The sequence below is a fragment of the Mastigoproctus giganteus genome, chromosome 5 (genome assembly GCF_048544385.1).
Source record: "Mastigoproctus giganteus isolate SK-2022 chromosome 5, ASM4854438v1, whole genome shotgun sequence".
NCBI lineage: Eukaryota > Metazoa > Arthropoda > Arachnida > Uropygi > Thelyphonidae > Mastigoproctus > Mastigoproctus giganteus.
The window spans coordinates 161214189-161239662 of record NC_143579.1 but is presented as its reverse complement, the minus strand read 5'-3'; the positions used below and the strand labels follow the sequence as shown (position 1 = coordinate 161239662).

Genomic DNA, 25474 nt, shown 5'->3' with positions numbered 1-25474 from the left:
CACATAAACATTAATAGATAGGCACAATATGGTCAAAGTTGCTTTTGCGCCAAAAAAACCCAACAACAACAAGCAAGTCTGACCTAACATAACATAACTAGCATCTATTTATGTATATTTTTTATTTGTATATATGTTTATATTTATTTATTTATAATTATTGATAAAAAAGTAAAGAAAGAAATTTAAAATGACAATAACTGTAACTAATATGTAAATAATATTTATGAGTCAATGCAGTTGCAAGCAATCATGCAATACACCCATAATGTCTATAATATTAAGGGTAATATAAAGAACCATTAGATTAAGCAAATCAATCCAATAATAATACCATCAGGGACCTAAGAAAACGCAAAAAAAAAAAAAAAAAAAATTATCGCTTTTTACCGACAATCTAGATGACTTCAACTGGGGCCAACCACCCAGAATGAAGGCAAAAAACGACAAGAGGTTCTCTGTTTCTGTGATGATCAATATATGCTAAGTAATTTAAATCTAAACCAAATATAAACCAGTATAAATATTTATTTATATTTACAAATATAAACCACATATGTGTAAATATTTATTTATATTTACACATATGTATATTTACTTAGAGTGAAGGTTGCATCAATGAAATGGTGACAACTATTGGCTGAAGGATGATAGACAAGTACCTAAAATTCTTGTTTTATAAGTTCTGTTATTTTCTCACTAAACAATCTAGTTTTATTATCAACTTGGTTATATATTACAGAAATTCAGGATGCCAAACTAAAGAAAAAACAGCAACAGCAGCAGCAAAAATTAGAAGAATTACTTATACAAGCCACAAAAACATGGAATACAGAAATACTTCCCCACTGGAATAGCATGTAAGTATTATAAGCATTAATCCATGGGAAATGAATTAAAAGTTTTATAATGCAGTATCCATTTTGGTAGAAATAATCATGAAAAAATGGCAGTTGTAATAGGGAGCGATATAATTTTATGATAGTTGAGATGATGGATGGATGAGAAATTGCTTAAGCTAAACGTAAAAAAACACCTGTGGTGGATGGAACTCTCGAATTATATTAAGGCAGGCAACAAAAGAGGTAAGCAAACTTTTAGCCATAATTATGAGAATGTCCTTAGATTCAGGACTTATGAACAAGAGATATGACTGAATCCCTAATTCACAAGGGTGAATAGGGGATACACATATTGACATGAGTAATTACAGACTTGCTAGCTTGATTTTGCAGTAAAAAAAAAATAATAAATTAACTGATTAAAGAAGTAATACAGGACCACCTAGACAGTTTGTCTGCAGTGATTTCCCAAGGGGGGGGGTGATCTTGTCTGACCGATATGATTGGATACTATGATGTAATAACAAAGAAACTAGATGCAAAATATCAATCTTACCCTTAGGTTTCAGAGAAGTTCATTAATATCACACTATTCCAATTTGTAGAAATGGTGTACAAATTGGAACAGTGTGACATTAATTAAATGTACTGAGGTGTTTTAAGTGCAAAAAGTATGGCCACTTGCAAAGCATCTGTTTTGTCAACCCTGCCCTGCTCAACATAGAGCTAGAGGCCATGAAGGCAAGGAAAGTTCTACAAAAGCCAATTTGTACAAATTGCCAAGGAGAGTACCATGCAAAATCTCGAGCACACTGGTATCTGAAGGAAGAAAAAAATAAATCAAAAAACTGAAAACAGAGCTGAACACCTCCTAGGAAGAGGCAATGCCAGAAAATGCATCCAACTAGTAAATAGTGGCAATATTGTCATATTCCCAGAAAGTATTTGGGAAATATACTATCAGAACAGAGAGATGCCATTAAGAGAGGTGTGAACGAAAACAGAGTTCACCAAAATGAACTCAAAATACACTGGTGCGAAAAATTTAAAGAGCAGTCAGGTTTTCACCTGTAGCTTCTCATAGGAGTGACCTGAATATGGGAAAAGCATACCAAAGGAACCTCGTGAGGAACAGAAATGATGAATGAAACAACACCAACACAACGGAAACAAAATGGTACAGAGGGACTTTATTGAAAAATGGCAACGTAGCACTGCCTGCCATGATACAGATGCATCACTGCCAAAGATGGAACAAAGGGAAGAGGTGGACCTCAGTAGGAGATATGGCCACCCCTAATGTCGATGCAGGCTTTGCACCGCCTGTCCATACTTAGAACAATATTGATGTTAAGTTCTTGCGGTAACATCATCCATTCCTCTGTCAGCACCATCTTCAGCTGGTGAACATTTTCTGGTGGGTGTGGACATGCCACTAGGCGTCTCCTCAGAGCGTTCCATATGTGTTTGATGGGATTAAGATCGGTGGAACGGGCAGGCCAATCCATACAAACAATGACCTCACTTTCCAAAAGCATATCACAGCTGCAGTGTGATGGGTTGTGGTGTTATCATCCATAAACACGAAATCGGAGCCAATGGCACCACGGAACAGATGCTGTTTGTTTGTTGTTTGTTATTTGGTTTTTAGGAGCATTACCAACTAAGACCATAGTGCTCCGGTATATGCGGTGGTCATTCCCTGACATTTCCGCATCCTCCGTATTTGGTGGTGATGGCTCGAATCCCAGTCTAATCAAGAAGTGTGTGCTACACACTGCTGCTCTTTCCCACCTGGCTATGGAGACGCCTTGGAACAGATGCACATGGGGAAGAGTTACCTCAGTACAGTAGTGTGCACTGGTTACAGTACCGCCTTCCAGTATCTGGAGCTGTGTATGTGCATCTAAGATAACGCCTCCCCAGACGACAACAGTTCATCCGCCATATTGATCCCTTTCAGTGATGTTTGCGGGGTGATACCATGTGCCAACCTCTCGCCAGATTAGCTGACATCCAGAATCACTGCTGAGACTGAATCTACTCTCATCAGTAAAGAGTATCTTAAGTAAAGATTTTGTGGTTGTGTAACCTTTAGAAATAGTGGTGATCCTTAAGTTTTGCACACCGATGTAGCTTATCAGCTGCCGCATCTCTTTCCATACAACCTCTGAACTGAGTGAGAAGGAAAAGCAGTCAAAGCTGCTAGCATCTCAACCACAAACACAAATGAATGTACAGGAGAAGAAAGTGAGTGAAGACTAATTACTGAAAATCTTTGGTAAAAATAAATGGACGTGGGACAGTGTCATACTTTCCCAAAAAAGAAAAACCGCAGACTGAGAAAAGTAAGCTCTCAGAACTTTGGAAGCAGACCGACAGATCCACCAAGGCGAAGTAATGACTAAATTCTTACTTGGTTGTGGCCTCGAGTGCCAAGCATTTCTAGTGATCAGGTGATTTCTCTGCGATTATAAGGCTATTAATAGAGTCTAAAGTGGATTCTCTACTAAATATATCGGCCCCGGGTGCCAAGCGTTCTATTGCAAAATAAAGAGTGATTTTCCCGGTGATAAGTTCTTTTTAAGTTATATCGTTTTCTATTAGCAGTTCATTTATCAGCCTAGGTTCCGGGCTTACATCAATGGAATCCGGCGTGTTTGCCGTGCGCTGCGACCCGTGGAAATTCGGAAAGGGGGATCCTGGTGGTTGAAAAGGCCCAGCTCCAATACACCACTTTGGCCCCTGCTTCGACAAGATGGGTGGTCCTGGAAGGCCCGGCTAGGATCAATCGGCTAGTAGGTTCGCCTGCGAGGGTCAACCGTGTCAAAGCCATGCCCCTACCCTCATGGTCCGAGGGACAGGATTCAGGCTGGCGGCGGTGCGGGTATGGTGTCTGGGTAGCCCTGGCGTCCCACTCCCGAGCGCATTTATTGCATGCCGGGTAGTGGGCGTCCCTTTGGGCTCCGTGGTGGGTGGGGAGCCCGGGCACTGAACCACTTAAAAAAACTCATGAATCCTGATAAACTTACTTCTTCAGGGGCCCCAACCCGGTCCCTATCTGAAAACATAGACAATGATCCAGATAGCATTATTGCTAAAAAAAGGCAGCGAACTGAATTACCATCAGGGCCTGTTCCAAGGTTCCTAATCATACATTCCACCGGAGAAAAACCAATTGGTAAAATGTCGCCCTTTTTTATCCAAAAAGGGTTGGATGGGTTAGCAGGTTCACCCAAGTCAGTTAAGAGGCTCCGTTCTGGAGACCTCTTAATCGAAACTACAAATGACAGGCAATCAGAACACCTACTCCGAACAACATCAATCGGAGGAATCCCTATAACAGTGACACCACACAGAACACTCAATTCATCTAGAGGTGTCATTTCGGAGTGGGACCTTCTCGACGTATACGAGGAGGAAATCTGCTCCGAATTAAAACCACAGGGAGTCATTGCTGTCAAGAGAATCACTGCGCGAAGGGATGGAACAATTGTTAAAACCAGGAGCGTTATCCTGACTTTTAACACTCCTAAACCTCCTGATGAGATTAAAGCTGGATACATCAACTGTTCAGTGCGTCCATACATTCCGAACCCTTTACGGTGTTTTAAATGCCAGAAGTATGGACATTCTCAAATGGCCTGCCGTGGAGTCCTTGCATGCGCTCGATGCGATGCAAAGGACCACGAAACAACAGCATGTTCAGCCGCAAAACCCACCTGTATTAACTGTGAAGGCGAACACCCGGCCTACTCAAGAGCATGCCAGAGGTGGAAAGAAGAAAAAGAAATTCAACGGCTGAAGGCAGAGCTAAATATATCATACCAGGAGGCAAGGAAATCGGTCAAACCACTGAATATCAACAAACCTACCTACGCCCAGAAGGTAGCAGGGAGATGTTCCGTCGAAACTCAGACGGACATGACCATTCCTCCAAAGGAGTCTTTCACTCCCATCGCGCGGTATCTCTTAAGCTCTCAAAAACCTGCACAAAAGGACCAATCAGCTGCCACACCTATATCGGTACCTCCTAATGCTCCACAAGTTCCAAAGGTAATTATGAAAGAAAAGAATAAGAAAGGGGAAGTCCCCCCTAGTACCCAAGAAAAGATGGATGTAGAGCAGAAGGAGGTAACCGAAGAGTCAGTCTTGGAACTCTTTGCGGAGGAGGAAATGGACACGGGACAGCGTCCATTCTTCCCCAAAAAAGATAAATCCAAGACTGATAAAAGTAAGCCCTCAGCACCTCGGAAGCCGCCTGATGGACCCACCAAGCCAAAATAATGGGTAAATTCCTACAATGGAATTGTCGTGGATTCCGGCGAAATATTGATGACATCAAGGCCCTCCTGCACAAGCACGAGCCAGTTTGCTTTTGCTTGCAGGAGACATATCTAAAGGCAAATGATGATCCCACGATGCATAACACCACAATTTATCGTAAGGACAGAATTGCGGATGGCTCTGTACATGGGGGAGTGGCTATCCTTGTGGGTAACCAGACCCCAGTGCAGCCCATACGAATTACAACTAGCATAGAGGCTGTTGCAATTCGCCTTACGGTGGGATTTTTATTAACTGTGTGCTCTATCTATTTGCCACCTGGGACCGACATCTCCCAGGCAGACCTTGATGATCTTCTAACGCAGTTGCCTCCCCCTTTCTTACTTCTCGGGGATATGAATGGACATAACACCCTGTGGGGTAGTGCCAACATCAACGGAAGGGGACGAGTCATAGAGCGTATGCTCAATGACAATGACCTTTCCCTTCTAAATACTGGAACAAACACCTTCTTCCACATGTCTACCCGTACCTTTTCTGCCATTGATCTCTCTATCTGCTCCCCTTCTCTACTCCCTTCACTCACTTGGGAAGTGGAGGAGAATCCATACGGAAGCGATCACTTCCCTGTGATAACCTTGTTATACAGTGGGAGACCATGTCTTCCTTTTAGGTTACCACGGTGGAAGATTGATCAGGCTGACTGGACTGCCTTCCAACAACAGGCAAATTTCGATCTTAGCACAGTCAGTCAAGAGCCGATCAATGACGCAGTAAGGTACATCACAGAAATCATAGTCCACGCAGCTGCTAACGCTGTCCCAAAAACATCAGCCCGGTTTCCACCATTTCCCAAACCTTGGTGGAATTCACATTGCACAACAGCAAAAAAGGCTCAAAACAAAGCGTGGGGGATATTTCGCCGATATCCTACCATGAACAACCTTATAGCTTTCAAACGTGCACGAGCCAAAGCACGCTACATCCGTCGTCAGAGTCAAAAGGAATCATGGATCCGTTTTACGTCATCTATTAACCAGTCTACCAACTCTAAGGTAGTCTGGGATAAAATCCGGAAAATGAAGGGGAAATATACATCCCACCCTTCTTCAATCCTAGATTATAATGGATGCGCTATTGCAGATCCAACTGCAATAGCCAATGCTCGTGGGGAAACATTCTCTAACATCTCTTCAACATCTTCGTATTCTCTAGAATTCCTGGTCCTGAAATACAAAACCGAAAAACAGGCACTTAACTTTAAATGTAAGAGCATCTATCCCTACAATGGGGATTTCACTATTTTGGAACTAAAAAGAGCTCTCGCTCTTTCCAAAGCAAGTGCCGTTGGACCAGATGGCATCCATTATGAAATGATTAGACATCTTTCACCAAAATCTATGGATTGTCTGCTCCTTCTGTATAACAGAATCTTTACTGAAGGGCAGTTTCCGGACTCCTGGCGAAAGGCAATCATTCTTGCCTTTCCCAAGCCAGGAAAGGATCCAAAAGTCACCACCAACTATCGTCCTATTGCTCTGACTAGCTGTTTGTGCAAAATCCTGGAGAGAATGGTCAATTCTCGTTTAATATGGTATTTAGAATCAAATGACCTTCTCTCCAGCATCCAGTGCGGCTTCCGAAGGAACCGGTCCACTTTGGACCATCTTATTAGAATGGAAGCATCCATCCGGGATGCTTTCCTAAAACGGGAACACTTGGTGTCGGTGTTCTTTGACATGGAAAAAGCGTATGACACAACTTGGAGATTTGGCATTTTAAAAGACTTACATAGCCTAGGCCTTAGAGGGCATCTCCCTTTGTTTATTAAAAACTTTTTAGCCAATCGATCGTTCCAAGTTCGTGTGGGATCCTCACTCTCTCGCTCCTTTAGCCAAGAGGAGGGAGTACCACAAGGATCAGTATTAAGTGTCACGCTTTTTGCCATCAAAATAAATTCCATCACAGAACAACTTCCTCCAACTGTAAACAGTGCCCTCTATGTTGATGACTTTAGCATTTTTTGCCAGTCGTGCAACATGAGGGTTATTGAAAGACAACTGCAGAAAGCCATTGATAGTCTGAATTCCTGGGCACTTGCTAATGGCTTCAGGTTCTCGCCGGAGAAGACCGTTTGCGTACACTTTTGTCGCAAGCGTAATCTTCATCCTGAACCTGAATTAAGGCTCGGACAAAATGCCATTCCAGTAGCAGCGAACATAAAATTCTTGGGACTCATATTCGATAAAAAATTGAACTTTTTGGATCATATCCGTCAACTCCGCACAAAGTGCACACGTGGGCTTAATATTCTCCGCTCGCTCTCCTCTACATCTTGGGGAGCAGACAGATGCACCCTACTACGGCTGTATCGTGCACTTGTGCGATCCAAATTAGATTATGGGTCCCAAGTATATACTTCAGCCAGAGACAGTGCCCTTCGATGGCTGGACCCTGTCCATCATCAGGCTCTACGTATAGCTACTGGAGCATTTCGAACATCTCCTGTCCAGAGCTTATACGTCGAAGCAAACGAACCACCGTTATCGCTTCGTCGTAAGCAGTTGTCTCTAAAGTACGCCTTAAAACTGAAATCCCTGCCAGACCATCCTACGTGGCCATTCGTTTTTGAGCCACGATGGGAAAATTTGTACAACACCCGTAAGACTGCCAATCGTCCTTTTGGTATTCGTCTCCAAGAGCTACTCAAAGAACTTAATATGAAGGTAGACAAGGTTGCCCAAACACCAAAGCAACCCTTTCCACCCTGGCATGCTCGTGTCCCGGCATGTGACTTGTCCCTTAGAAATTGGGGAAAGTCGGACACTCCATCTTCGGTCTACCTGCAGCTTTATTCAGCACACCGAGCTGCATATTCCGACTTCGCGCCAGTCTACACAGACGGTTCGAAGTCGGAATTATATGTGGGATCTGCTGCTGTCTTTACAGACAGCACTAGATCGGAGCAGATTCCCTCTGAATGCAGCATATTTACTGCAGAGCTGCACGCAATTGAGTTAGCCTTGGATCACATTAGTGAATGCCAATACCATCGGTTCATTTTATATTCTGATTCTCTAAGCGTGTTACAGGCTTTAATATCTGTGAGATATAATCCTCATCCAGTTCTGTCTAGCATTCAGCAGAAGATTCACGTCCTCCACGAACGCGAATATGACATCCGCTTCTGCTGGATTCCGAGCCACATTGGGATTAGGGGAAATGATTTGGCTGACGCCGCAGCCAAATCAGCAATTCCCGATAATAACCGCTGCCTGTTAGTCCCCTATACAGACTACAGGCAAATAGTACATCAAAAGTTACATTCCCAATGGCAGGATTCATGGAATAGACAGACTGCGAATAAATTACATCGCATAAAGCCTGTAATTGAACCGTGGCAGTCTAGTCTGCGCAGGAATCGTAAGGAGGAAGTTGTTCTTGCCCGGACCCGCATAGGACATAGTCATTTGACTCATTCATTTTTGCTGAGGGCTGATGACCCTCCTATGTGTGAGTCCTGTGGCACAATTTTAACAATTAGACACATTTTAGTTGAATGTCCAGATTTTAGCAATATCCGTTTTACCGCTTTTATTCATCTGACTGAGCCGTATACACTCAGTCAGATTTTATCTGACAATGACGATGTGTCTGCTGTTTTTAGCTTTTTAAAAACAATAAATATTTTTACTCTTATATAAAATTTTTACATTGTGCTTTTATATCTTTGTTATACCTTTTTGACATAGTGACCTAACTAATTAGGTCACTGAAAATTTAAAAAAAAAAAAAATTTTTTTATAAATGACCTGGTCTTGGCGCATTATAGCCTTAGTAGCTAATGCGCCAATAAAACCAAACCAAACCAAACCAAACCAAGTTCATTTATAAATCTACACTTTAGAAGTTCATTTACAAGTTCTACACTTGAAAAGCCTCAAGTAGAGGGGAATTCACCTTTCTCAAGTAGAGAACAAAGAGGGGAATTCACCTTTCTTCTTTATTACATATATTTATTTATTTACTAATCAACTAACCTTTCTATCCGCTTGGCCTCCTTGCGGCCCTGCTCCTGCCTCTCCGTGCCGGCGCCGAAAACCTTGGCAGAAAAGTCCTCTTGCCAAGGGCGAAAATTAGCAAACATTGCAAATACAGACCATGTTGACACCGAAAATGACAAGATCAGTATTAAGTGTCACGCTTTTCGCCATCAAAGTAAATTCCATCACAGAACAATTTCCTCCAACTGTAAACAGTGCCCTCTATGTTGATGACTTTAGCATATTCTGTCAGTCTTGCAACATGAGGGTTATTGAAAGACAACTGCAAAAAGCCACTGATCGCCTTAATTCCTGGGCACTTGCTAATGGCTTCAGGTTCTCACCGGAGAAGACCGTTTGCGTACACTTTTGTCGTAAGCGTAATCTTTATCCTGAACCTGAATTAATACTCGGACAAAATGCTATTCCAGTAGCAGCGGACACAAAATTCTTGGGACTAGTATTTGATAAAAAGCTGACCTTTCTGGATCACATCCGTCAACTCCGCACAAAGTGCACAAGAGGTCTGAATATTCTGCGCTCTCTCTCTCTCCTCTACATCTTGGGGTGCGGATCGATGCACCCTACTACGCATTTATCGTCCGATTGTACGATCCAGACTAGATTACAGGTCCCTGGTATACAATTCAGCCACAGACAGTGTACTTCGATGGCTGTATCCTGTCCATCATCAGGCTGTCCGTATAGCTATTGGAGCATATCGAATGTCTCCTGTCCAGAGCTTATACGGTGAAGCAAATGAACCACCGTTATCGCTTTGACGTAAACAGTTCTCTCTAAAGTACGCTTTAAAACTGAAATCCCTGCCAGACCATCCTACATGGCCATTCGTTTTTGAGCCACGATGGGGAAATTTGTACAACATGTATGACTGCCAATCGTCCTTTTGGTATTCGTCTCCAAAAGCTATTCAAAGTACTTAATATCAAGGTAGAAAAGGTTGCCCAAACACCAAAGCAACCGCTTCCACCCTAGCATGCTCATGTTCCAGCATGTTACTTGTCCCTTAGAGACTAATGGAAGGGGATGAGTCATAGAGCATATGCTAAATGACAATGACCTCTCCCTTCTAAATGTCGGAACCAACACATTCTTCCACATGCCTACCCAAATGTTTTCTGCTATTGATCTGGCCCCGGGTGCCAAGCGTTCCGTGGCCAAGCGATTATAGTGTGTCTCTGAAAGCATCTTCTAAAAAGAGAATTTAAGCAATCAGTTTATATTTTTAGTTTCAAACACTGTTTTCTTAATTTATATATTCGAGTAGCTCTCTCGCACTACAAGAAGTAGGCAGAAGTCCAGAAAGGAAAATCACCTTTCTGTTTCCTTTTCTATTAGTACTAACTACTAACTCAGCCACTTGATCACCTTGTGGCACTGCTCCTGCCTCCCCGTGGCGGGGCCGGAAACCTGGGTGGTAAAGCAAACCCCCAGGGCCAAAAGGAGCAAAACATAGATTTCGACAACTTTCCCCCGATCCAGACAGCAAATCCTAATTCAATGGATTTGCACCATCCCGATGATGACACAAACACCAGAAAGAGACTGAAGATGGATGCTTGCAGAATAGAACATCCAACGTTTCTGATCTTGCATTCGTTAACAAATCAGGCCATAGGCAATCTATCTCTATTTCTCATTCAGAAATGTCTGGAAAGTGTAGCAGGTTCCCCGAAAATGGTGAGATGTCTTAAATCTGGCGACCTACTGGTTGAGACCACCAGCTCTAAACACTGAGTCCCTTCTGAAAATATCCACATTTGGTGGAATTCCAGTCACGGTGTCACCACATGCTACACTCAATACCTCCAAAGGTGTCATCTCAGAATGGGGCTTAATGAATGTCTCAGAGGAGGAAATTGTAATTGAATTGCAAGATCAGAAGGTCATACAGGCGAAAAGAATTATGCTGAAGAAGGATGGCGAACTTATCCCTACTCGGAGCATCATACTGACGTTTAGTTCACCAAACCTACCTACATCGGTGAAAGCTGGGTATCTGAACTGCCGCATTCGCCCGTATATTCCAAACCCATTAAGATGTTATAAATGTTAGAAATTCGGACACTCCCAAACAGTCTGTCGAGGTGATGCGGTATGCCCTAACTGTGGCTCGAAGGAGCATGCCCAAGCTGATTGTAAATCACAGTCCTCACTCTGCTCTAACTGCAAAGGCAACCACCCAGCCTTCTCTAAAACATTTGACCAATGGAAGTATGAAAAGAAAATCCAGAAATACAAGGTAGAAAAAAAAAGTCTCATTTTCAGAAGCAAGAAAACAAATACAGCAACTGATACAAAAACATACATATGCTGATGCTACCAAAAGATTTCACACAATATCCGTTCAGACTGACACATAAATACCACCAAGAATTTCTATTTCTGAATGGGCACGATCTATACTCTCTTCCGTACCACAGTCCTCAAAGCAACAGACTTCAACCAGATCTAGTAACACGCCAGTCACGATACCACCTGTTGCTGCTTCAGCTTCCGTAAGATCTGCTCAAAGAGAAAATTCTGATCTCATTAATAAGCAGCATGCTGAATCTTCTTCTGCTATGGACATAAATGAGGCTTGCAATCAAGAAGAAAATGAAACCATTCTGGAAATCCATCCAGAAGGCAAAATAGAAACCAGACCTGTTTTTTCAAAGAGAGAGAAAATGAAAGCTGACCGCCTGAAACAGATTTCCAAAAAGCAGACAGACGCAGCTACTCCATTTAAATCCAAACAATGAAAAACATTGTACAATGGAATTGCAGAGGCTTTCGCAGCAATATTGACGACATCCACGAAATAATCATGAACCATAATCCAATTGGAATCTGCTTACAAGAGACATATTTAACACCTTAGTTGTCTCCCTCAATAAAAAATTTTGGAGGGGTAGCCATACTCGTGGATTCACGAGTCCCTTGTAAACGCATTCCGCTACAAACTACCATTGAAGCTGTTGCCACGCGAATAGCGATTGGCATTAGCCTAACACTAGTTTCTATCTATCTGCCACCCAGTTATCCTTGTACCTTTCAAGAACTTAAAGATCTCATTGTGCAGCTGCCAACCCCTTTCTGTTTATTGGGCGACTTCAATGGACACAATCCATTGTGGGGATCTCCGAACTTAGACGCCCGAGGACAACTCATTGAAATGCTTGTCGACAGACAAAATCTAACCATATTAAATACAGGCTCACCAACTTATTTCCATCTCCCAACAGGATCAGTCTCTGCAGTAGACCTATCCATCTGCTCTCCTATCCTCTTTCCTAGTATTGAGTGGACTGCTCTGGACGATCCACTCAGTAGTGACCACTACCCAATAATCTGTAAAATACAAACTTCACTCTGCATAACTTCAGAAACCAGCACAAAATGGAAATTTTCTAAGTTGTTGTTGTTGTTGTTGTTTGGTTTTTAGGAGCATTAGCAACTAAGGCTATATTGCTCCGCGAATATGCGGTGGTCATTCCCTTGACCTTTGCGCATCCTCCGTTTTTGGTGGTGACGGGCTCAAACCCCGGTCTAATCAAGAAGCGTGTGCTACGCACTGCTGCTCCTTCCCACCTGGCTACGGAGGCGGAATTTTCTAAGGCAGATTGGACAAAGTATGCTTCCCATGTATCCTTTGACAACCAGACCATTGAATGTCATCCAATTGACAAGGCTGCCAATCATATTACAAAACAGATCCTAGTAGCTGCATCTATTGCCATTCCACAATCACAGTCAAGCATCCGTAGAAGCAGAAACTACCGGTGGAATGAGGACTGTAGAAATGCGTGGAATTTATTACGCAAATACCCTACCACTGCTAACCTGATAAACTACAAAAAACTTAGAGCTAAGGCCCGACATATTAGGAAGAAAGCAAAAAAAGACTCTTGGATTCGATTCGCAACTGAAATTAATAAAAATACTGACGTAAGAATTATAAGGAAAAAAATCAGGCAATTAAGTGGAAAATTTCACCCATTGTCCTCCCCACTTATCACCTGGAATGGGCTGGAACTGTCTACTCCTGCAGAGATTGCAGATGCCCTAGGCGCAGTATTTTCACAGTTTTCTCAATCAACGGCATACGAATCATCTTTTCAGAAGATTAAGACTTCAGCTGAAAAATCCCAGCTTAATTTCAGAACCAAATCGTTTCTACCGTACAATCAACCACTCACTATGCTAGAACTTTAAGAGGCTCTATCCACTGCAAGGAACAGCGCTGCTGGCCTTGATGGAATATACAACATCTAGATAATAAATTGCTATCTTCCCTTCTGACATTCTATAATCGCATCTTCATGGAACATTCATTCCCCAGTTCCTGGCGTCACTCTTTTGTACTGGCAATACCCAAACCAGGGAAAGATCTCTCTATGCCTAATAATTCTAGACCCATTTCTCTCACCGGCTGCTTAAGTAAAACCCTAGAAAAAATAATACACCGTAGACTAACATGGTACCTTGATTCCCAAAACATGATATCTGATAATCAATTTGGTTTCAGGAAAAACCGATCATCACTGGATCTTATGATCAAAGCAGAAACAAATATTAGGAATGCATTTATTCAAAATAAGCATCTCGTCATGGCATGTCTTGATATAGAGAAAGCCTTTGACACCACTTGGCGTTTTGGCATCCTGAGAGATCTTCATTCCCTGGATCTGAGAGGTCACTTTCCTTACTTCATACGGAATTTCCTACAGCAGAGGACCTTTCAAGTTCGCTACCAGCAAGTCCTTTCCAAAACATATATACAAGAAGAAGGAGTCCCTCAGGGCTCTGTTCTTAGTGCAACTTTGTTTGCAATAAGAATAAACCAGTTGACTAAAATTATTCCCAGTACTGTGAATTCATACCTTTATGCTGATGACCTGACGGTGTCTTGCAGTTCACAAAACATGAGTTATATTGAGAGGTAACTTCAAACATCAATCAATAAAATCGAACTATGGATGACACAGAATGGTTACCGACTGTCTTATCAGAAATCTAGTGTTATTCATTTTTGTAACAAACGAAAGATGCACCCAGATCCTGAAATACACTTAAGAAATCAACCTGTCACTGTTGTGAACAACGTTCGTCTTCTTGGTGTGATTTTTGACAATAAATTGAACTTTAAAGAACACATTAAACATCTACGGACTGTTTGCCAAAAAAAAATGAACTTACTAAGAGTTATTTCTTCTACATCGTGGGGTGCAGATCGTTGCACCTTACTTCACTTATATAGAGCCCTAATCAGATCTCACCTTGATTATGGTGTCCCGGTGTATGATTCTGCTAGGGAAAGCGTGCTAGCACGTCTTTCCCCTATTCAACATTCTGCCCTCAGGATTGTTGTAGGTGCTTACAGAACATTGCCGGTACAAAGTCTTTATGTTGTCTTTATGAGAAAGTCTTTATGAAACCCATGAACCTCCCCTCAGACTCAGGAGAAAGATGTTACTCATAAAAAATTCAAAGTATATCTATTCACCCCATTCGGCCAATACTTAATGATCCACAGTTCTCTATGCACAATAGAAACAAACCTAGAGCAGTTCAACCTATTGGTATCAGATTGCAGACATTATCGCAAACCTGGAATATACATCTTGACAAAGTCTTCCAAAATTCAAACAGTGCAGATGCTCCATGGTATTCTATTAAAGCATCCTGTGACAGCTATTTCCTAAACTGGGGAAAACATTCGCTTGAAAATATCAATATACAGCAACTCCATACTGCTCACTCACAAAATTATCCACATTTTACAAAAGTATACACTGATGGATCAAAGTCTGAAAGTGGAGTCGGGGCTGCAGCTATCTTTCCCTATAACACCATCTCTGTTTCCTTGCCTACTGAATGCAGCAGTTACACAGCAGAATTATGGGCCATCAACCTTGCCTTAGAAAATATCTTCCATCTTTCCATCCAAAAAACTGTGATATATACAGACTCACAGAGCGCACTTATAGCCTTGCAAAATTCCTCCTCGCCAACACATCCTGTAATAACAGTAATAAAATCTCGGCTGATGCATATCCAAGAACACCAGCAAGTAGTCATCTTTTGTTGGATCCCAGGCCACATGAGGATATCAGGGAATGAAAAAGCGGATTATGCGGCAAAACAATCATCCAACATAGCATCGACAGATTACTACGTTCCATATATTGACTACAGATCCTATATAAGACATGTATGTAAGGAACAGTGGACAGTTCTATGGCAAGCTGAACCGCAGAACAAGCTCCTGCAAATAAAATCTGAACCGCAGTTATGGGCTTCCAGTTTCCGTGTAAACAGAAGGGAAGAAGTCCTCCTGTCCAGAGCGCGAATCAGTCGCAGTCACCTCACCCATCTTTATCTACTCACAGGAGACGATCCTCCTAAGTGTACGAACTGCAACTCTTTTCTTACAATCAAACACATTCTCATTGATTGTACACTATACACTGATGCTCGAAAAGCTTCATTCAGTATTCTACGAAATCTTCAAGAACCTTTAACACTTCGTCATATTATAGGCAATGATGCAAATCTTCAAGAATTTTTCTGCTTCCTCAAACAGATACAGCTATATGACCGCATCTGATATGATTTCATAATCACAATGTCTGAACTCCATACCCTTGATAGGCGCAATATGGCCCTAGTAGCCTTTGCACCAGAAATACCAATGCCATTGATCTTTCTATCTGCTCCCCTTCTCTGGGTGAGTACCGTTTTTTAAGCAATTGCTATTCTATTATTAGTCCACCAATGTGGAATTATAAGATTTATAATCTTTTATACCGTGTGCTCTATTTATTTGCCACCTGGGACTGACATCTCCCAGGAAGACCTTGATGATCTTGTAATGCAGTTACCTTCCCCTTTATTACTTCTCGGGGATTTTAATGGACATAACACCCTGTGGGGTAGTGCTAGCATCAATAGAAGGGATCGAGTCATAGAGCGTATGCTAAATGACAATGACCTTCCCCTCCTAAATATTGGAACAAACACCTTCTTCCACATGCTTACCCGTACTTTTTCTGCCATTGATCTCTCTATCTGCTCCCCTTCTCTATTCCCTTCACTCACTTGGGAAGTGGAGGAGAACCCATACGGAAGTGATCACTTCCCTGTGATAACCTCGTTACACAATGGGAGATCGTGTCTTCCTTTCAGGTTACCACGGTGGAAGAACGATCAGGCTGACTGGACTGCCTTCCAACATCAGGCAAATTTTGACCTCAGTACCATCAGTCAGGATCAGTAACGTCAGTCAGGATCAATGATGCAGTAACGTACATCACAGAAATTATTGTCCAAGCAGCTGCGAATGCCGTCCCAAAAACATCTGCCCTGTTTCCACTATTTCCCAAACCATGGTGGAATTCACAATGCACAGCAGCAAAAAAGGCTCAAAACAAATCGTGGGGGATATTCCGCCGATATCCTACCACGACCAACCTTATAGCCTTTAAACGCTCACAAGACAAAGCATGCTACATCCGCCATCAGAGCCAAAAGGAATCGTGGATCCGTTTTACTTCATCAGTTAGTCAGTCCACTAGTACTAGTTGGTCTGGGACAAAATCTGGAAAATGAAGGGAGAATATTCATCAAACATTTCTTCAATCCTAGATTATAATGGATGCACTATTGCAGATCCAACTGCAATACCCAATTCTCTTGGGGAAACATTTTCTAACATCTCTGCGATATCTTCGTATTCTCCAGAGTTCCTGGTCCTGAAACATAAAATCGAAAAACAGGCATTAATTTTAAGTCTAAGAGCCTTTATCTCTACAATGGGGCATTCACTATACAGGAACTGAAAAGAGCCCTCTCTCTATCCAAGGAAAGTGCTGTTGGACCAGATGGCATCCATTATGAAATGATTAAGCATCTTTCACCAAAATCTATGGATCACCTGCTCCTTCTATATAATAGAATCTTTATTGAAGGGCAGTTTCCGGATTCATGGCACAAAACAATCGTTCTTGCCTTTGCTAAGCCAGGAAAGTATCCAAAAGTAACTACTGTTTGTTATTTGGTTTTTAGGAGCATTAGCAACTAAGGCCATATTGCTCCGCGATATGCGGTGGTTATTCCCTGACCTTTCCACATCCTCCGTGTTTGGTGGTTACGGGCTTGAACCCCGGTCTAATCAAGAAGCTTGTGCTACGCATTGCTGCTCCTGCCCACCTGGCTATGGAGGCGCCTAGGTATAACTACTAATTATTGTCCTTCTGCTCTGGGCCACGAGTGCCAAGCGATAGTGTCCAAGCGATTTTCCCAAGTGAGATATAGTGCTCTTTCTCAGTGATTTGGTTATATTTACTTTCTAGTGCTTTTCGCATCCTCATTTCTTTGTAAGTGGTTCTGTACTTAACAGATCCTAAGTAAGAACCTAGAAAGGAAAATTACCTTTCTTTTCCTAGTATAATTATTAATTTTTGCACTAACAAACTAACCTCTCCAACCGCTTGGCCACTAGGTGGCACCGCTCCTGCCTCCACGTGGCGCAGCAGGAAATCTGGGAGGAAAAGCTCTCACTCCCAGGGCTAAAAGGAGCAACAATGGACTGTGATACATGTCAACCACTGGAGCCAACAGGCTCTCAACATGTTGAGACCCGCAGAATGGAAGACGATCCCAATCTTCCAAAAAGAATGAAAAAAAGGATAGTAACAAATCAGAACCACCAGCTTTTCTGATTATACATTCCTTATCGACTCAGCCGCTAAGCAGACTCTCTCCCTTTGTCATCCAGAGATGTCTCGAGAATGCAGCAGGTACACCGAAAATGGTGAAAAGGCTCCAATCAGGAGATCTTTTAATTGAGACCACTCAAGCAAGGCATTCAGAATTTTTACTAAAAATGTCATCTATAAGCGGAATACCAATCAAAGTCTCACCACATAACACCTTGAACTCCTCAAAAGGAGTAATAAGTGTGTGGGATTTGTTGAACGTAACCGAAGAGGAGATAGTCATGGAATTACTGGAACAGAAAGTAACTCAAGCAAGAAGAATTATGATAAAGAAGGATGACCAACTTGTTCCCACACGTAATATTATACTGACCTTTAGTACACCGAATTTGTTGACCTCAGTTAAAGCAGGCTACCTAAACTGCCGTATACGCCCATACATTCCAAACCCTCTAAGATGTTTCAAGTGCCAAAAGTTTGGTCACTGCCAGTCAACATGCAGAGGCGAAACTACTTGTCCTAACTGCGGATCAAAAAACCATTCACAAACAGAGTGTACTGCAAAGGCTCCGGAATGTCCAAATTGCAAGAATGACCATCCAGCATACTCAAAATCATGCGGACTCTGGAAAATTGAAAAAAGAATACAAAAGTACAAGATCGAGAATAAGGTCACATATCAAGAAGCAAGAAAGCAAATAAAGTCAACTATTGCAAAAACCACGTACGCTTCCGTTACACTAAAGTGCCAAGCTGTTTCAACCCAAACTGAGGTATCAATTCCGCCCAATACATCCATTGCAGAATGGGCACGATCTGTGCTATCAACATCTCAACCTACCACCAAACCCGTTCTAGTTGATGAAGTAAGTAATACCCCTATCACAGTTCCGCCTAAAATAAAATCATGTGATAAAATGTCAAATAAATCACGAAGGCAACAAGCCACTGAATTACAAAAGACAAACTCAAATAGAACGGACTCTGAAAATATAGCTACGCACAATGAAACAGTCCTTGATCTTCATGCAGAAGATGATATGGAGACTGGATTTTCTTCAGGTCAAACTGATGATGTAGAAGAGAGTACAGATACCGGACGTCCCAATTTTCCTAGAAAAGATAAAATGAAATATGACCGTCAAAAGCAAACCACTCAAAAGAAACAGACAGACTCGCCTTCCCTCCTCAAACCCCGATAATGCAGAACATTGTTCAATGGAATTGTAGAGGTTTACGCAGCAATACCGATGACATCTATGATTTAATCTCCCGATATGGTCCAATAGCCGTTTGTATACAAGAGACTAATCTAACTCCACAAGTAACTCCATCAATCAGAAATTTTACATTTTACAGAAAAGATAGAAACTCCTCACTATCTGCACATGGAGGCGTCGCCATTCTAGTTGACTGTAAAATACCTTCTAGAAACATTCCTCTTCAAACCCACTTAGAAGCTATTGCTGTACGTGTATCAGTTGGGCAAATTCTAACTCTTGTATCCCTGTACCTTCCACCTAACAAGATGTTCACGTTTAAAGAACTAGAGGACCTTATAAGACAAATTCCACCATCTTTTTGTATCCTTGGTGATTTCAATGCTCATCATCCATTGTGGGGATCAGACCACATGGACAATAGAGGACACTTGATCGAGACGATACTGGACCAACTGAATCTAACATTACTGAACACTGGTGAAAATACTTATACTCACCTTCCCTCTGGATCTATGTCAGCAATTGATTTAACTCTCTGTACCCCCATATTATATCCCAGTATAGAATGGACAGTATTAAACGACCCACATAATAGTGACCACTTTAAAATCATATGCAGAATCCAAATGCTTCAAACATCATACCCTGATAACCGCTCAAAATGGAAATTTTCCAGAGCAGATTGGGAAAAGTTCTCAAACCGTCTTTCTTTTGATAGCCAATTGATCAGACTACAACCCATTGATGATGTCACAGAGCATATTACCAGGCAAATACTGACCATTGCCTCTGAAGCAATACCTCAAGTCTCCACATGTAAACAAAACTTAAACACTGGTGGAATGAAACTTGTACCAATGCCAAAAAGGAAAAAAATAAAGCTTGGAACCTGTTCCGGAAGTTCACAACTACCAACAACCTAATTCAATATAAAACGCTAAAGTCAAAAGCTAGACAAATTATAAAAAAAAGCCAAAAAGGAATCATGGATACAGTTTGCCTCCACTATCACAAAGGATACTAACAGTCGTCTAATCTGGAAAAAGATTCGGCAATTAAATGGGAAATATCTACCTCTTCCTTCTCCCATCTTAATCAAAAATGGACAGGAAATTTCTTCTTCTGAAGAAATAGCTAACGCCCTTGCAGAGAATTTCTACCAAACATCTGCCACGTCAGCATATGACAACTCCTTTCTGAAAATCAAAGCTTCGGCGGAAAGGTACAAAATAAAATTCCATACTACCCAATATATTGCCTATAATCAACCGTTTAACCTATTTGAATTGCAAACAGCATTAAATAGATCACCCAACAGTGAAGCTGGACCTGATGGTATATGTCATGCAATGCTGAAACATATAAACAGTACGGCATTGAATTTACTATTAATTTTCTATAATCGGATTTTTCTTGAAGGTACATATCCATCTTCCTGGCATCATTCCATCATTTTAGCCTTTCCTAAACCAGGAAAAGATCATTCACTTCCAGAAAATTACCGACCTATTTCTCTAACCAGCTGCCTAAGTAAAATCCTAGAAAGAATGATACACAGACGGCTTACCTGGGTTCTTGAAACTAAAGCACTGATGAACAACAATCAGTTTGGTTTCCGACAAAACAGAGCCACTTTGGATCTAATGGTGAAAGCCGAGACTAACATCCGTAATGCTTACGTCAAAAATGAACATCTTGTAATGGTAAGTCTCGATATAGAAAAGGCTTTCGACACTACCTGGAGGCATGGCATATTGAGAGAACTTCATTCCATAGGATTGCGAGGGCACTTACCAGAATTCATTAGAAATTTTCTTCAACACAGAACCTTTCAGGTCCGCTATCAATCTGTACTTTCTCGGTCCTACACTCAGGAGGAGGGTGTCCCGCAGGGATCAGTACTGAGCTCTACCCTCTTCTCACTTAGACTGAACACCATAACACACAACATCCCAAATACTGTACAACTATATATGTATGCTGATGATCTAACTATATCTTGCCGTTCACAAAATATTCATACCATTGAAAGACAGCTGCAACTCTCCATAAATAAGTTGGAGGCATGGACAATGCAGAATGGATATCGATTATCAGATCAAAAAACTGTTGCAGTTCACTTTTGCAAAAAACGTAAACTACACCCGGAACCGGAACTCAGATTAAAAAACCATTTGATCCCTCTCACCAGTAATCTTCGTTTCTTAGGCTTAATATTGGACAACAAACTGAACTTCATTCCACATATCACATACCTCCGAACTGTTTGTCTAAAGAAACTTAATATACTTAGGTCCATTTCTGCTATGACATGGGGAGCAGATAGAAACACTCTGTTACATTTGTATCGTGCTATTATCAGATCTCGTTTAGACTACGGTGCTATCGTATACGATTCAGCTAGGAAAAGTGCATTAATCAGACTTAATACCATCCAACACAGTGCCCTTCGCACTGCTCTTGGTACATTTAGAACATCCCCTGTTCAGAGTCTGTATGTAGAGGCACACGAACCTCCACTTCACCTTCGAAGGAAAATGTTGCTTCTAAATTATGCAGCTAAAATTCAAAGCCTTCCAGACCATCCCGTTCAACCGTTGCTTTCCAATCCTGAGTGGACAGCTTTCTATAACAGTAAACCAACTGAAAATAGACCAGCTGGTATTAGATTAAAAGATTTGATTCACGCCTGGAATATTGATTTTGATAACATACTTCAAGAGAGCGATATTCCTGACCCACCCTGGTCTGTAAATCTCACTCACTGTGATACCCTCTTTCAGCAGTGGGGAAAAAACTCCCTGGCAGATGAAAATATCAAACAACTACATAAAGAACATGCCCTCAATAATATACAAAGCTACCAAATATATACAGATGGCTCAAAAACAGGTTCTGCCATTGGTGCCGCAGCTGTCTTTCCGTCCTTTACAGTCTCCATATCACTACCAGTTGAATCCAGCAGTTATACTGCTGAGTTATATGCAGTCAAACTAGCCTTACAGAATATTTGCCCTCTCCACAATGCTAGCAGTATAATATACACTGATTCATTGAGTGCAGTGTCTGCTTTGGGCAATCAATTTTCAACATCACAACCAATCAAAAAACAAATCTTTTGCTGTTTAAACCATCTACGAATTAAGTATCATTCAGTGAAATTCTGCTGGATCCCAGGGCATTCTGGTATCTTAGGCAATGAGAGAGCAGATCAGGCAGCCAAAAAACCAAGCAGTACAACACCAGCAAATTACCAAGTACCATATAGAGATTATTTGAAGCATATTAAAAAAGTCTGTATGTTTCAGTGGACAGAAATATGGAAGGCACAAAGTAATAACAAGTTGCTCCAAATCAAAGATGAACCAGCCTTATGGATTTCCAGCTTCAGACAAAATAGACAGGAAGAAGTTATACTAGCAAGACTAAGAATTGGACATACGCACCTAACCCATATGTTTCTACTCATGGGGGATGACCCACCTCGATGCACACATTGTACACTACCGCTTTCAGTCAGGCATATACTTTTAGATTGTCCTCACTATTCCCATTTCAGAAGTACTTTCCACGCTCAATCACAACTGCAAGAACCACTATCCCTTAACCACATGATTGGCAATAGTGCTAACCTAGCTACACTCTATACCTTTCTGAAGCAAATACATATACACCTAATTCTGTTTTTACACGATAGATACGTTCCTGAAAAATACATGTAAAAAAAATTCGTGTAAAAAAAGACATTGTATTTATGGAAGAAAAGAAGATTGGTTCCGGATCTAAAAAAATCAGTAAAAATAATTAAAAAAAAAACACATAAAATATTCGTTTTAAGCTTATTATTTTATTTCAACAAAATACACATGTAATAATATGTAATTAAAATGTACGAAAATAAATTTGTATGCATATGAAATGAAAAAAAATTCTTCATGAACAAAAAAAATCTGGTTTACATATAACAAGATTTTATTCATTTTCCACTTTCTGATAATAAACGGCGCATACGTTTGCGTACGACTGGAATATCACTGCCATCACTAGAAATGTTGTGGACATCGTCTTCTTCCTCTATTAATGAAATTCTTTCTGTGATCTCTTCAGCAAAATCAGCACGAATCTCCTCTGGTGCTGATGTTTCACCGGTTTTACGAACGAATTCAGTTATTAATCGTTGTGTTCGTGTTTTGGTTAGTCCGTTATAATTCTCTGTAAGAGGCTGTCAACAACTTCAGTTCGCGTTGAAACTTCCCAGCGCGTTCCTCATTACGGTCATGTTTGACAAAATGATTACCTAATTTTCTAGCCAGTTCCAGACCTTCTTTTATTAAATCTGCATTTAGAACAGGATCATTTTCTTCATTATCACTACGTTCTGTGGGATAAGGAGTCCCAAGGACAACCTCTAATATTTCATCTTCGCTTAGGGCTTTGTCGGTTAACAATTCATCAATATCTTCAAACGATAGATCATCGAATCCTTCTCCACCAATTTTGTGTGCCATTGTAATGATGTTGGGAAATTCGGTCGTATTAGGGATGATGGGATCTTTGCTTTTTACACATTGTGGCCAAACCGCTTTCCAACACGCATTTAAAGTTGCTGGTTTTAATTCAGTTAACGCTAATCCAACTTGATTGATACAATCCATAATTGAGAATTTCTTCCACACATCAATGACTGTTAGTGTTTCATCATTCAGTTTGTCCAAAACGTGTTGGAATGTTCGTTTTACGTAGTATGTTTTAATTGTCGCAATTATACCTTGGTCTAGCGGTTGTATCAAAGATGTAGTATTAGGTGGCAGAAATAAAATTTGTAAATTTGGGTGTTCCAAGACAGGATGGCCAGGTGCATTGTCAAGAATCAGAAGAACTTTAAATTCGAGACCTTTCAAATTCAAATAACGTCTGACTTCTGGGACGAAACATTTGTTGAACCATTCTGTAAAAATAGTAGTGGTCACCCAGGCCTTCTTGTTTGCCATCCAGTGAACAGGCAATTTATTGATATCTACACCTTTCATTGAACGTGGGTTTAGGGCTCGATTTACCAGCAGTGGTTTCAACATACGATCTCCTGAAGCGTTGGAGGAAAATAATAAGGTCACACGATCCTTAGCTACCTTAAAACCACCAGCAGTTTTCTGCGATTTGGCTTCATACGTTCTGTTCGGCATTCGTTTCCAGAAGAAACCAGTTTCATCTGCATTCCACACTTGATCAGGAGTGTATCCTCCATCTTCAATAATTTTTGCAAGTTCCTGCGGGAATACTTTAGCAGCCGATTCATCTGCAGATGCAGTTTCACCTTTAATTTTTATATTATGAAGAGCATTCCTTTTAAGAAACCCTGTCCTCCAACCTGTACTCGCAGAAAATTCATACTTTCTGTTTAACTGAGATGAAGTGCTTGGCTCCTTTTCTTTAATCTGTCTGTAAATTCTTAGTGCTGTTTGCTTGATGGCATTTCCATCTACTGGTACTCTTTTTTGTGACTGATCTTCTATCCACATTACCAGGGCCTTTTCCATTTTTTCCTTGACAATATCTCTTGTATATGATGATGAATTAACACTTACTTTTGTTCCAGAACATACCGACTTCCTAATTGCAGCTTCATTTTTCTTAATAGTTCTTACGGTAGCTTCATGTACACCAAAATTCCTTCCTACAGACGTAGCCCCTTGTCCAGTTGCAAGACGATCTAAAATTTGAATTTTAAGTTCCAAAGAAATCGCTTTCCTTTTCATTTTGGTAATAGGCGAATTATTCGACATTATATAAGGGCTACCGAAAAATATCTCAGTTATAATTAATAAAAAAAGGTATGAAAATTTTGTAAACTTACAATTTATTGACTATCGGCAAAATTAATAAATTTATATGTGCACAAATTTCACTAAAGATTCTTTCACTTTGAAATAGAGCTTACTACTACATGTCTGCTGAAGATACAATGCACGAATACCGTAGATGTGCACAAAATTAATAAAAACGTTGATGATTCATAGATACCTAGACGTAAACATTGGTAAGCAAAAGCACGCGTTTCAAAACGCAAACACTAGCTGTTATCCAATCTATTGATGCGTGTAATATAGAAATGATACTAATATGCCACAAATAAAAAAAAAATTTCTTAGAATTTAGGCAACAAAAAAATTCATAGAAATCGTGTTAAATCAAAATGACTCGCGTAAAAAGAGAATGAAATATTTATTTTGAATTCGTGTTAAACCAAATTCGTGTAAAAAAAGTTCGTGCAAAAACAGAATTAGGTGTATATGAATTCCTCTGATGCAAAAATGGAACACATCATATTACTTTAGGATAATAATATAGGACCTGGC

The 25474-nt window shown here is 40.8% G+C and overlaps 1 protein-coding gene across 1 annotated transcript in view; it reads left to right on the top strand.

The window, feature by feature from the left end:
• The window catches only part of LOC150085797 (TBC1 domain family member 12-like), a 458606-nt gene that overhangs the window by 139476 nt on the left and 293656 nt on the right, over positions 1-25474 (top strand). Inside the window, exon 5 of the mRNA XM_090374697.1 lies at positions 743-860. Coding sequence (XP_090230823.1) covers positions 743-860 — 118 coding nt within the window. The remainder of the gene's footprint in view (positions 1-742; positions 861-25474) is intronic.